General features: G+C 38.0%; 1 protein-coding gene across 11 annotated transcripts in view; it reads right to left on the bottom strand.

The window, feature by feature from the left end:
* LOC133635166 (ephrin type-B receptor 3-like) overlaps nt 1-13,422 on the bottom strand; it is a 149,692-nt gene that overhangs the window by 32,658 nt on the left and 103,612 nt on the right. For all 11 annotated transcript variants that reach the window (XR_009822027.1, XM_062028023.1, XM_062028024.1 and 8 more), the window contains exon 4: nt 4,927-5,082. Coding sequence is in view for 10 of the 11 variants with exons in the window: in XM_062028023.1 (XP_061884007.1) it covers nt 4,927-5,082 (156 nt within the window). In the remaining variant the exon portion in view is untranslated. The remainder of the gene's footprint in view (nt 1-4,926; nt 5,083-13,422) is intronic.

The following is a 13,422-nucleotide window of genomic DNA, read 5'->3' as shown; positions in this document are numbered from 1 at the left end:
TTCTCCCTACGTCCGTGTACCACTCCGTACAGCTGCGTTTTAAAAAGTCATACATTTTACTTTTTGAAACCGAAACAGATACCGATAATTTCCGATATTACATTTCAAAGCATTTATCTCTACTCTTGAGGATTATTCGTGACTTGTACGTTTTCATAATGTGCTTGTTCTATTTTTGGCCAAAAGTAAAACAAAGAAAAAACAACCTGGAGTTGTCTTTTTTTTTAAGTTATCATGCCATGCTTTTACCGTTACGGCCCACTCGGGAAAATATTTTCCTCCTTGCGGCACCTAAGCTAAAATGAGTTTGACCCTCCTGTTCTACAAGAGCGTATTGGCTGTTAAAGGCCTACTGAAAGCCACTACTACCGACCACGCAGTCTGATAGTTTATATATTAATGATGAAATCTTAACATTGCAACACATGCCAATACGGCCGGGTTAACTTATAAAGTGCAATTTTTAATTTCCCGCGAAACTTCCGCTTGAAAACGTCGCGGTATGATGACGTATGCGCGTGACGTCACGAGGTCAAGGGAAGTGTTTGGACCCATACAAATACCTCTGTTTTCTTCGACAAAATTCCACAGTATTCTGGACATCTGTGTTGGTGAATCTTTTGCAATTTGTTTAATGGACAATGGAGACTGCAAATAAGAAAGCTGTAGGTGGGATCGGTGTATTAGCGGCTGGCTGCAGCAACACCAACACCAGGAGGTTGTGTTGTGTTTTGAGCAGGATAGCAGACGCACTATGGTGAGTACAGCTTTGGCTTCCAAACATTTGATCGCTTGCCCGTACGTGTGTGTCGATATGTGCATGTCACGTACGTAACTTTGGGGAAATATATGTTTCTTGCCGACTCTGATGGCGGCCGGGGTGTCGTCAAAAGCGTACAACGCCCGCCGCCGCATCTAAGTTAGCTTCTATTTTTTTAGCTTCGCCAAGCTGAAAATTATTAATGGTGTATTTACATGTTCATGGTTTAATAGTATTGTTGATCTTCTGTCTATCCTTCCAGTCAGGGTTTTTTTTTATTTAGTTTCTATCTGCATTTGAGACTGATGCTATCACGTTAGCCCCGTAGCTAAGTTAGCTTCGCCAAGCTGAAAATTATTAACCGTGTATTTACATGTTCATGGTTTAATAGTATTGTTGATCTTCTGTCTATCCTTCCAGTCAGGGTTTTTTAAAATTTTGTTTCTGTCTGCATTTGAGCCTGCTATCACGTTAGCTCTGTAGCTAAGTTAGCTTCTATTTTTTTTAGCTTCGCCAAGCTGAAAATTATTAACCGTGTATTTACATGTTCATGGTTTAATAGTATTGTTGATCTTCTGTCTATCCTTCCAGTCAGGGTTTTTTAAAATTTTGTTTCTGTCTGCATTTGAGCCTGCTGTCACGTTAGCTCTGTAGCTAAGTTAGCTTCTATTTTTTTTAGCTTCGCCAAGCTGAAAATTATTAACCGTGTATTTACATGTTCAGTCACTGTGAATGTCCATTTCGCGGTCTCGACTCTCATTTTCAAGAGGATATAGTATCTGAGGTGGTTTAAAATACAAATCCGTGATCCACAATAGAAAAAGGAGAGAGTGTGGAATCCAATGAGCCAGCTTGTACCTAAGTTACGGTCAGAGCGAAAAAAGATACGTTCTGCACTGCACGCTAGTCCTTCACTTTCACGTTCCTCATCCACGAATCTTTCATCTTTTCGCTCAAATTAATGGGGTAATCGTCGCTTTCTCGGTCCGAATGTCTCTCGCTCCATTGTAAACAAAGCGGAATTGTGAGGAATCCTTTGTCCTGTGACGTCACGCTACTTCCGGTAGGGGCAAGGGTTGTTTTTATCAGATACCAAAAGTTGCGATCTTTATCGTCGTTGTTCTATACTAAATACTTTCAGCAAAAGTATGGCAATATCGCGAAATGATCAAGTATGACACATAGAATGGATCTGCTATTCCCGTTTAAATAAAAAAATGTCATTTCAGTAGGCCTTTAATAAAAGCAGTGCGGTCACTTTGTTGAAAAAAAAAAAAACCTTGAGTAGAGATAAACTGCTCTTTGACGGCAGCTGGACCAGGGGAATGATGTTTTCGGATAACGTTGGGAAAACAAGCAGAAGTGTTTGCCTTCTCTGTGGGAGAAAGAGCTTCTGTCCCGAGTGGTGATAACCGTTACTGAGGACCCGGAATCTTCAGGACTTCTGACACCCTGCATTGATCGGTCTACCCCAGGGGTGTCAAAGTCAAGGCCCCCGGATGATTGAGTTAAAGTACCAATGATAGTCACACACTAGGTGTGGTGAGATTACCCTCTGCATTCGACCCATCACCCTTGATCACCTCCTGGGAGGTGAGGGGAGCAGTGAGCAGCAGCGGTGGCCGCGCTCGGGAATCATGTTGGTGATTTAACCCCCAATTCCAACCCTTGATGCTGAGTGCCAAGCAGGGAGGTTATGGGTCTCATTTTTATAGTCTTTGGTATAACTCGGCCGGGGTTTGAACTATTTGATCAGTGTTAGAACCGGCCCGCAGGCCACAGCCGCCTGCTGCTGTTTTGTACGCACCAATACTCCATCAGTGTTGGCGCTAGGAATTTTCCAAATGGGGTCCCCAACAAGTCATAAAAATGGGGTCCCACAGTGAATTTTTGGGGTCCGACTTTTTTGCAACCGTTTTAAAAACAAATGATAAATGTACAGTCGCGATCAAAAGTTGACATACACTTGTAAAGAACATAATGTCATGGCTGTCTTGAGTTTCCAATCATTTCTACAACTCTTATTTTTTTGTGATAGAGTGATTGGAGCACATACTTGTTGGTCACAAAAAACATTCATGAAGTTTGGTTCTTTTATGAATTTATTATGGGTCTACTGAAAATGTGACCAAATCTGCTGGATCAAAAGTATACATACAGCAATGATAATATTTGCTTACATGTCCCTTGGCAAGTTTCACTGCAATAAGGCACTTTTGGTAGCCATCCACAAGCTTCTGCTTGAATTTCTGACCACTCCTCTTGACAAAATTGGTGCAGTTCAGCTAAATGTGTTGGTTTTCTGACGTGGACTTGTTTCTTCAGCATTGTCCACACGTTTAAGTCAGGACTTTGGGAAGGCCATTCTAAAACCTTAATTCTAGCCTGATTTAGCCATTCCTTTACCACTTTTGACATGTGTTTGGGGTCATTGTCCTGTTGGAACACCCAACTGCGCCCAAGACCCAACCTCCGGGCTGATGATTTTAAGTTGTCCTGAAGAATTTGGAGGTAATCCTCCTTTTTCATCGTCCCATTTACTCTCTGTAAAGCACCAGTTCCATTGGCAGCAAAACAGGCCCAGAGCATAATACTACCACCACCATGCTTGACCATAGGCTTGGTGTTCCTGGGATTAAAGGCCTCACCTTTTCTCTTCCAAACATATTGCTGGGTATTGTGGCCAAACAGCTGAATTTTTGTTTCATCTGACCACAGAACTTTCCTCCAGAAGGTCTTATCTTTGTCCATGTGATGTCAGATGAAACAAAAAATGAGGAGAAAAGGTGAGGCCTTTACTCCCAGAAACACCATTCCTACCGTCAAGCATGGTGGTGGTAGTATTATGCTCTGGGCCTGTTTTGCTGCCAAGGGAACTGGTGCTTTAGATGGGACAATGAAAAAAGGAGGATTACCTCCAAATTCTTCAGGAAAACCTAAGGTTTTATCCGGCCCGCGGGATGAGTTTGCTAAGTATAAAAATGAACGGAAATCTTTGAATGAAAGAAACTGCTGTTCTAAATGTGTCCACTAGATGTCACAATAGCAATTATTTGTAGCTTTGTAGATGATGCTACATATGTGATGAAGCCACAACAAGCCTAGACCAGGAGTGTCAAACGTACGGCCTGAGGACCGGATCAGGCCCGCAAACAGGTTTTATCCGGCCTTCGGGATGAGTTTAAGTATAAAAATGAACGGAAATCTTTGAGTGAAAGAAACTGCTGTTTCTAAATGTGTCCACTAGATGTCACAATAGCAATTATTAGTATCTTTCTAGATGAAGCTACACATGTAAAAAAATGAATAAAACCACATGATGTTAGTGCACCAGTCAAGGAAAAAGAGCAAACTACATAAAAAACATCCTGTAATTTGATTTTGATATTCTTTTTATATCGCTATAGATTGAAAATGAACACCAATGAGTTGACTGATGAGCATTATCACATAATGTATTCAGAGAGTATAAATAACGACAAATAAAGATAGAATGCTATTAACCGCAACATGTAAGTGTAAAAAAAAAACAAGATTATGGTTTGTACATTTTCAGAATGTGCTTGTTCTATTTTTAAACAAAGTTTAAGTTGTCTTTATTTTAAAGTTATCATGCCGTGATGTTACCAGTCTGGCCCACGTGAGTCCTTTAATCCCAGGAACACCAATTCCTACCGTCAAGCATGGTGGTGGTAGTATTATGCTCTGGGCCTGTTTTGCTGCCAATGGAATTGGTGCTTTAAATGGGACAATGAAAAAGGAGGATTACCTCCAGATTCTTCAGGACTACCTAAAATCATCAGCCCGGAGGTTGGGTCTTGGGCGCAGTTGGGTGTTCCAACAGGGCAATGACCCCAAACACACGTCAAAAGTGGTAAAGGAATGGCTATATCAGGCTAGAATTAAGGTTTCAGAATGACCTTCCCAAAGTCCTGACCCATAATAAATTGAGTTGTATTATTTTCAGAATGTGGCCAAAGTAAGACAAAAAAAACAACCTGAAGTTGTCTTTATTTTTTTAGTTTTAATGCCATGATTTTAATATTCGCGTGTGCACAGATTTTCCTCCATGCGGCCCCTGAGCTAAAATGAGTTTGACATACCCACTTCTCACTCCTGACTGTCCACAGGATACATAGTCAAACAAAGAAACGGTCTTCACTTACTGGTGCAGGACGAGTCCGGGGTGTCCGTGTCCGATCGGTAGTAACCGTTTCGGCAGGAGCAAACGCTCGCCGCCGCGGAACTGGCACGGCTGTTTGCAGGGCACGGCAGACAGAATCCGTCCCCTTGCTTGTACTTGAAGGTGCCAGGGCTGCAAGCTAAAGTGAAAGACAAAAAAGAAAATGCCAATAAATAACCATCATGTGTAGTTAATGCACACTGTATTTTTAGTCCACATAGGAAATCACCCTGGTCAACTTTTATGGCGTAGCCATACCCGTGGCCTACATTTGCTCACATGACTCATGTCTTATCTAATTGGTTCGGCTTGTGTTTGTTAAGGTGCATGCGTACCCGTTCACACGACGCTTATGGCGAAAGTCCCACACATAAGAACAAGATTAAGTGCACAAAGAGACGAGTGTTTCATAGGGGGGGAAAAAGCTTTTAGATGCTTGACTTTATAACACACACGGGTTGCTTTCAAATTGTTGAATTGCACTCAATGATATGATGAATCTTCTCCAGTGCCAGAACTTAAACTCACTTTGTTGGAATCAGAATCAGAATACCTTTATTGTCATTGTATGGAAACAACTAAATTGGACAGCAATCCAGCTCAGTGCTTTTAAAACAACTTACATAAAATAGTCTTAAGACAACAAACAATTTAAAATTTAAAAACATAATAAAATGTTAAAAACATATTGCACAGTATATCTCTATCAGAGGTAAGCAAGTTAATAAAGTGGTGGGTGTTGAGGTATGTGCAGAGTTTAGGGCAGGGGTGTCCAAAGTGCGGCCCGGGGGCCATTTGCGGCCCGCAGCTAATTGTTTAGCGGCCCGCCACACATTCTGGAAATGCCATTGCAAAGATCAAAAAAACATTAAAAAAGTGGAATGAGGTGAAATCTAACTAGAAAATGTTGCAATGTTGACACAAAGCTGCCATGCAGGCTGTTGTTTTTCTTTTGTCTATCTTTATTTTCCTTTTGTTTGCCATTACTCAAAAAAAAAAAAACACACAAAAAATCAATAATAATGAATTATTGAGGCTCCAATTAGTTCAAATATTTCCCATTAAAATGTTTTATGTGAAAACATATTGCATATTTTGTGTGGTTGCCATATAAAAACATCCAAGTTTTCTTTGACAAAAGAGCATAAAACAAACAAAATAATAGTTCAAACGTAAAATTGACAGCTACACTACCGTTCAAAAGTTTGGGGTCACATTGAAATGTCCTTATTTTTGAAGGAAAAGCACTGTACTTTTCAATGAAGATAACTTTAAACTAGTCTTAACTTTAAAGAAATACACTTTATACATTGCTAATGTGGTAAATGACTATTCTAGCTGCAAATGTCTGATTTTTGGTGCAATATCTACATAGGTGTATAGAGGCCCATTTCCAGCAACTATCACTCCAGTGTTCTAATGGTACAATGTGTTTGCTCATTGGCTCAGAAGGTTAATTGATGATTAGAAAACCCTTGTGCAATCATGTTCACACATCTGAAAACAGTTTAGCTGGTTACAGAAGCTACAAAACCGACCTTCCTTTGAGCAGATTTAGTTTCTGGAGCATCACATTTGTGGGGTCAATTAAACGCTCAAAATGGCCAAAAAAAGAGAACTTTCATCTGAAACTCGACAGTCTATTCTTGTTCTTAGAAATTAAGGCTATTCCACAAAATTGTTTGGGTGACCCCAAACTTTTGAACGGTAGTGTATATCTGAAGTTGATATCGTAACTTAAGTGTTGAAAGTAAAACAAATAATAATACAATATTATCACTTTATGAGTGGGGCACCTTTTGGATCCCAAAGATATTTAGTGGGATTTTATTTATCTTTTCACTGTGATTAATCAAAAATAATAATGAAAATAAAATCAATGGGGTCATGCATTATTGATCTTTTCAGGGCTCCAATTACTTCACATCAAACATTGCTTTCTGAATGTTTTGGGCGGTGGGGGAAATACTGCATATTTCAGTTTTACTATAAAAAACAAAGTTGTCTTTGACAGAAAAGGTATATATAATAATAGGCAATAATAATTTGACTTGTTTTTAAAATTTGAATGACTGAGACCCTTTACGGGCCCCAGGAGCCCTAAATGTTAAAAAAAAAATCTATATATTTTGTTATGGTTTGAAAATGAAAAATATCAAAATGGCCCCCGCATGCTTTAATTTTTCTGTGTGCGGCCCTCAGTGGAAAAAGTTTGGACACCCCTGGTTTAGGGCAATAACAGCTCTAGGATTGAAACTGTTTTTTCAATCTATTTGTCCTTGCTTTGATGGTCTTATAGCGCCTCCCTGAGGGCAGCAGTTCAAGCCAGTGGTGACCTGGGTGGGATGAGTCCCTGAGGATGCTGTTTGCTCTCCTGTTGCAGTGTCTCTTATACAGCTCCTCTAGAGATGTAAGAACTAAGGGGCCTTAGATGCATCACAATTGGGATGCGGGCTATTCTGAAACTATAGACAAACACCCAAATGTGTATTATTTAAAGGGGAACTGCACTTTTTTTTGGAATTTCATTTGTGTAGGATTCTAAATTAAAAACGCTTGCAAGATGCGGCTAATGGGACTGCAATATTTAACCCTATTTTGGTCATTTTTAAGCAATAACGAAACTTATTTCCTGGGCTTATTTAGTTTTCATTTCCATAGCAACGCACTTCTGACTTCCAGCAACACATGTGTTCTTACTTCCGGAAACAAACGCGAGTGTTTACTAATCATGGCAGACTTGGTGTTAGAAAACAAAGACGGCTATTTTTGGACAAATTAAGATTCACAATGTCAGGTTCAGACACTGATGACATCTATTAAACAAGACAAGAAGCAAGGAATCAAACAGAGACATAATTAAATGTGGCTCAATTGAGGAGAGACGTATGGACTGTACTCTTTGCACAGTCTCACCACGCTCTGGCGAAAGATTGTACGCCTCCTCTTTTATTTGGACTTTCCCTGATTACATGGCAACAGCTGTTTCTAAGGGACGGGGTCGTAAACAGCCACTGCCTTTGGATACAAAACAGTTCAAAGAAAAGGTCGTTTCAAAGAAAAGGTCGTAAACAGTTCACAGAAAAGGTCGCCTTGAGGGGAGTCTGGTCCTGCTTCCTCTCGGCTTTGTAGTTCTCGGGTCAAGACCATATATTTCCGTGGATTGCAATACATCAAAGAAACAGAACACCTTCATGTTGCTTCCCATCCTACACAGTGGAGTTTTACAAGCCTTCTTCTTGGTAGGATCAAAGACAGCTTTTGTCTTCTCGCCGGGAACTCATGGCAACACAAAGTTTTGTGATAATTTAGATACAATTATTCTAACACACAACCGTATCTTTTTGAGGCTGAATAAACGGAGGATGAACTGCTGCTCATAGAAAGGAGCACAGAGAGAGGCTACAATGTGTAGCAGACGGAAGCCGAGAGAGTGAGGTCGGAGTGACTTGACACTGTAAATGTGGAACTTGGAGCCAAGCTATGCCGATATAAATGGAGTGCTTATCCAAAATAAACTGGAAAAAAAAACGTCCCCGGGCCAGCTGGACCAAACAGACAAATGTCCACCGAGTGAGTCACTATAATATTGATCATGATACACGCAGCACGTCATGCTTGTTAGCACAACTACATAAGCTGTCGAGCTAGCTGTGTACAAACAAATAATGAAATGTGGGCTCATACTTTACAGATACTCTAATATGATTGTTCATGTTTTTCAGTCAGTACAGATTGGTGTTCTAACGCATTTTGTTGCGCATTACAAACTCAAAAGCTTTTCAGCTGCTGACGCAGAATCGAGCTTACTGATAAGGCCGTAGCTTGCCGTCGCAAGGCGATGTGTTACTACGCTAGAAAAATAGTTCCTCAGTGTTCACTCTTACAATAAAAATGTCGTTACAGCTTGGTTATTATACAGGTTTCGGAATATAAATGAAGTTTTGTTGGCGGTTTTTGGATGCATTTTAAAGTGATTTAGATGCAGAATGGATTGCTACCGTTATTAGCATTATCGCTCTCCACCTTGAAGGAGCGGATTATTACAAATTAAAATGCAAAAAAAAAAAAAAAATACTGTCTTCTTGTCTCCCATAAGGATTGTGAACGTTGAGCAAAAAAAAAAAAAAAGTGCAGTTCCCTTTTAAGTAAGTAAAATACAGTAATACAGACAGAAACAGAGGTGCCGCTAAGCTAGCTTGAATGTGAAGTGGTTAAACAAACAAAATAATAAGTGCTTTGTACACTTCAACAATAGTCTGACTGAAGCATAACTAAGAGGAAATTAGAGTAATTAATAAGTCGACAGAATAATATCAACACAATGCGACTACACAGTGAGCCAGTAAATATGTCACAACTCGTTCAGCTGCATGCCTACGGCGAGTCTAAGCTAGTAGGGGCAACGTGCCAACGTATTCCATTGTTGTAGACCACATGGAAAGGAGAACAGTTTGTATCCAACCGGCATCTTAGATCTATAAAACCACAGCAATTAAACACCACAGAACACTCTACATAGTGCATCAAGCTAGGTTGATCTCATCGTACTGTTTTTTGTTACTGGTTATATTTTACTTATATTCAGTATTTAATACTGATTACATATATTTCATTACACATGTGATTAGCCCAGTTTCATTGTTAAATTATCTTATTTATCTTGGTTTTTTTTATTACTGGTTATATTCTACTTATATTCAGTATTTAATACTGATTAAATATATTTCATTACACAGTTTCATTGTTAAATTATCTTATTTATCTTGTTTTTTTATTACTGGTTATATTTTACTTTTATTCAGTATTTAATACTGATTAAATATATTCCATTACACATGTGATTAGCCCTGTTTCATTGTTAAATTATCTTATTTATCTTGTTTTTTTATTATTGGTTATATTTTACTTATATTCAGTATTTAATACTGATTAAATATATTTCATTACACATGAGATTAGCCCAGTTTCATTGTTAAATTATCTTATTTATCTTGTTTTTTTATTACTGGTTATATTTTACTTATATTCAGTAATTAATACTGATTACATATATTTCATTACACATGTGATTAGCCCAGTTTCATTATTAAATTATCCTATTTTTAGCATTCCCAGTTTAAAACAACATTTAAACGGAATTTTGAAAATGGTTATTTTCTTTATGGCGTTTTTATCGATTTCCTTTTATCGTGGCTTTAAAAATGCAATGTCAATCCGCTCTGCAGCACACCTGTGATGTAAATGTTTGAATGACAATAACACTTCCGAATCTGAAAAGAGTTATTATTTATATTTATAAATTAAATAGTATATATAATATATATAATATAATATAATATAATAATTATAGTTATTATACATATATTATTATACCATCATTCCCAGGTTCCGTTTAAAACACGGAACCTGGGAATGATATTTCACAGGTAACTAAAATTAATTGTGCATTAAAAGCACATATCTTTATGTTGACAATAAAGCAAACCGCATGAAAATTGATTGAGATATAAGCAAGATATGATGTATTTCCAATATATTAAATGGGGAAAGTGGGAACTTCTTACTCCTACATACTGATAAATGCAACAAATTACATTATAGGGTTGCACGGTGTACCGGTACTAGTATAGTAGCGGTATTATACCGCCTCTGAAAAGTACCGGTCCGCCTATAGCTAAATAGCTAAATATGCTTCACTACACACCGTAGCTCACCGGCGTCAAAATGTAAACAAACACCATTGGTGGATCTACACTTAACATCCACTGTAATGATACCAAGTACAGGAGCGTATCTAGTCGAAACTACTAAGATTACATCTATATTTTTTGGCATCACAACATCTTCTTTCGTTTTTTTAAAATTCATATTATGTTTATAAACTCAGGAAATATGTCCCTGGACACATGAGGACTTTGCATATGACCAATGTATGATCCTGTAACTACCGTATTTTTCGGACTATAAGTCACAGTTTTTTTCATAGTTTGGCCGGGGGTGCGACTTATACTCAGGAGCGATTTATGTGTGGAATTATTAACACTTTACCGTAAAATATCAAATAATATTATTTAGCTCATTCACGTAAGAGACTAGACGTATACGATTTCATGGGATTTAGCGATTAGGAGTTTGATTGATTGATTGATTGATTGAGACTTTTATTAGTAGGTTCTACAGTGAAGTACATATTCCGTACAATTGGCCACTAAATGGTAACACCCGAATACGTTTTTCAACTTGTTTAAGTCGGGGTCCACTTAAGGCTAGGCAAGGCAAGGCAACTTTATTTGTATAGCGCTTTTCATACACAAGGCAGACTCAAATAAATTAAATTGATTCATGATACAGATATATACTATCAGATATATACTATCATCATAATAGTGACAGATTGTTTGGTAAACATATAGCATGTTCTATATGTTATAGTTATTTGAATGACTCTTACCATAATATGTTACGTTAACATACCAGACACGTTCTCAGTTGGTTATTTATGCCTCATATAACGTACACTTATTCAGCCTGTTGTTCACTATTCTTTATTTATTTTAAACTGCCTTTCAAATGTCTATTCTTGGTGTTGGGTTTTATCAAATAAATTCTTGGTGTTGGGTTTTATCAAATAAATTTCAAATACGTTTTTTTCCTTCTTTATTATGCATTTTCGGTTGGTGCGACGTATACTCCGGAGCGACTTATACTAAAAAAATACGGTATTTGGTATCGGATTGATACCCAAATTTGCGTTATCATCCAAAACTAATGTAAAGTATCAAACAACAGAAGAATAAGTGATTATTACATTTTAACAGAAGTGTAGATAGAACATGTTAAAAGAGAAAGTAAGCAGATATTAACAGTAAATGAACAAGTGGATTAATAATTCATTTTCTACCAGTTGTCCTTAATAATTTTGACAAAAAAATAGAATGAGAAATGACACAATATGTTACTGCATGTTAAATTAGGAGCCTTTGTTTGTTTACTTACTAATAAAAGACAAGTTATCTTGTATGTTCACTATTTTATTTAAGGACAAACTAGAAATAATAAACATATGTTTAATGTACCGTAAGATTTTTTTAGTTAAAATAACGCCAATAATGCAATTTTTTGTGGTCCCCTTTATTTAGAAAAGTATCAAAATAATGTTGGTACCGCTACCAAAATATTGGTATCGGGACACCACTATTACATTATAGTAGTTTATATCTGAGGCAGTGGTGGTGTTGTGGTGGCATCATACCATTTCCATGATCACTAGTGGTAATGATGTGGCTATGTATGTGTGTAGTGTGCATATGTATGTATATATCTATGATGTATGTACAGTATATACAAGTTCTTTGAGTTTGTACATTGAGTGAACAGGTAGTTCTAGCTCAGAGTAATTTATGATTTAAAGAAAAGGGGTGGGATTAAATAAGTGTAAACTTCTTCTCACTCCTTTTCAAATATGTAAAAAAAAAAGAAGGAAAAAAAAAGAAAAGAAAAAGAAAGTCCAATGCTCATTTGTTTTTGTTTTTTATTCTCCATTGTTTTTCATTTTGTTATAATGGCTGTTAAGGCTATAGCACTGTATTGGATTAGGCTTGCTCTTGTTTTTATGCATATTTGAAATAAAAATATATCAATCAATCAATCAATATCTGATGATAAACTGTGAACTGACTCCATATCAGTGCTTAGTAAAGAAAGACCGGAACCTTATAAGCACAAAACTGTACACTTGTCTCGCGCAAAAAGGAGAATTATTACCCCCGGCTTCTGAGTTTAAGTTAGTTTTGGCTTCCTGTTAAAAGGTCGGAGGTCACCAAAGCGGACCACTTAAAGCTCCTGCAGCCAGTCCAAAACTCAATATTAGCACATGGCCTCCAGTCGGCGGAGTCGTGTACATTAGCGGCGAGTGTGTTTGTTCTTCCACCATTAATCAGAGTTATCCACACCGCTGACTAAAAGGAAGTAGAGCTGGATAAACACATAAAAATGCCCTTGACGTATAGCAGGCGGCGTCTAGAACGGCCCACCCGTTGGCGGAGGCCACGCGGGTTCATGCGAGTTCACCCCCTGCGCAAAGAAACCCCCCGCCCCTTCTAGCAATTTCCCTACTCGGGAGAGATAACATTCTCAACATGTTGGCCAAATGAAAGACGTTGAGGAAGCGCCCCCATTAAGTTAGGCCTTTTTTTTTTTTTTTTTTTTCTCCCCGTGTTTAAAGTGCTGATCAATCATTTCTCGCGAGTAAAGGGGTCATCCTCTCGCTTTCATCCATTTTCCCCCCCTGAGGAACCAACTAAAGAATGAGAAAGAAAGAAAGACAAGAGGGAGAGGTAGACGATGTGGAGGCAGTGGAAATGTTAATCCCGCGAGCGCTTCTGCACACCCCTTTACCTCCGTACTCCCCGGTGTCTTATCCTCTCATGCAGAACATCGGGGCTTAAGAAGATGATTAAAAATGAATTGTGAAATT

The sequence above is a fragment of the Entelurus aequoreus genome, linkage group LG19 (genome assembly GCF_033978785.1).
Source record: "Entelurus aequoreus isolate RoL-2023_Sb linkage group LG19, RoL_Eaeq_v1.1, whole genome shotgun sequence".
NCBI classification, from domain to species: domain Eukaryota; kingdom Metazoa; phylum Chordata; class Actinopteri; order Syngnathiformes; family Syngnathidae; genus Entelurus; species Entelurus aequoreus.
Note: the sequence above shows the minus strand (reverse complement) of the source record. Positions and strands in the feature narration are given on the sequence as shown.